At 36.1% G+C, this 1,421-nt stretch overlaps 1 protein-coding gene across 1 annotated transcript in view; it reads left to right on the forward strand.

The window, feature by feature from the left end:
• The window catches only part of LOC106103317, a 17,956-nt gene that overhangs the window by 14,590 nt on the left and 1,945 nt on the right, over nt 1–1,421 (forward strand). The window contains exon 10 of the mRNA XM_013283053.1: nt 599–719. Coding sequence (XP_013138507.1) covers nt 599–719 — 121 coding nt within the window. The remainder of the gene's footprint in view (nt 1–598; nt 720–1,421) is intronic.

Here is a 1,421-nt window from a genome sequence, read left to right on the forward strand (position 1 = left end):
GGAAAGATGCAAAATATATACAATAAAAAAGAGGCGGTCTGGAAGATACAGGCTTGAAAATCTAGTCCTTGTAGAAGTACATTTGAGTGGAAACACTAGACAAACTCTACACTACGAGTATATGCGCAATCATGTCAATCACGAATAGCGAAAACGATAAAAATTAATGTCAGAATTAACACTGATTTATGAAGCAGTAATAATTGAATTTCGACGAAATCCTGTTTTGTATCTATCATACTAATCATAGTAATATTATAAATGCGAAAGTTTAGATGGATGGATGTTTGTTAGAGTTTGTAGCCTAAACGGCTGAACGGATTTCGATGAAATTTGGCATAGACGTAGAGGGTAGTCTGAAGGATCACATAGGTTACCCAGTTTTGTTTTTGTAATTCTTCGCTGATGGAGTCACGGGCGAAAACTAGTTATAAATAAATTGAACTTTAACAGATTTAAAGTTAATGAAAAATAAGCAAAATCACTAAATCCTCGTTTTATAAAGAACATGGTTGATATCCTATATCGTTGGAAATAATTTCCACTTGAAATACCATTTGAAATACAATAGCTTTATTATTTTTCTATCCGTTTTCAGTGTAAGCCAACTGTACCGGACGGCGCGGCTGAGCTACACGTCTGTGATCCACCGCGCTACTCCCTACTTGCTCGGGCTAAGCCTCGGGCCAGCTCTCAAGAACAATACACGTCATAGCAAAGTACGTTCGGCTTCACTCGAACTATTATAGAATCAACGATATTTACAGTTCGCTAAACAAACACTTCTATGAACGTTGATAGTTTCTTTGAAATGTTGCATCGAAGTGTACTTTGAACGCTTAATATAACGGAATTACTTTGTTACTTGTCTAAGTGATGTTAATTCCGTGAAGGGGTATAGATTTATGTATGTTTTTATCTAAGAATATTACATTTTATAGATTAGATCCTTATGTCTCATCCTGCTCATTTGTGTGTGAATTTAATGCTAATGAATTTAGGTAGTAATACAGAAGTACAATTTGTGATACGATGTAGTATCACTGACCACTAAGCTGTTAGTCGTTAGAGACAGACATTAGGCGGCTTGCGGCTTCAGTGTCTTAATCTCGTACGTGTTGAGTTAAATGACGTATGCACTAATGTATTCCTCCGAAAACCACAAGCTCCGAGATTGTAGGCAAGCCGCCAACGGTGAAATATTGTCGCGATACTGGCTCAGGGACCGGGGGGGAGCTCGCCTGATTCGAGATTGTGGAACAATGTATTTGTACAAATAAAACTAAAGGTCTTATTTGATTTTTGTATATCACTATAGTAAGTGCCAAGTTAGCAGATGAAAGTAAAATTTACTATATATTTTAACACTTTGATGAGAAAATTAATAGTAACTACAATAGCATCTCTTTTTTAATTCCAGT

The sequence above is a fragment of the Papilio polytes genome, unplaced genomic scaffold (assembly GCF_000836215.1).
Source record: "Papilio polytes unplaced genomic scaffold, Ppol_1.0 DF823823.1, whole genome shotgun sequence".
Classification (NCBI taxonomy): domain Eukaryota; kingdom Metazoa; phylum Arthropoda; class Insecta; order Lepidoptera; family Papilionidae; genus Papilio; species Papilio polytes.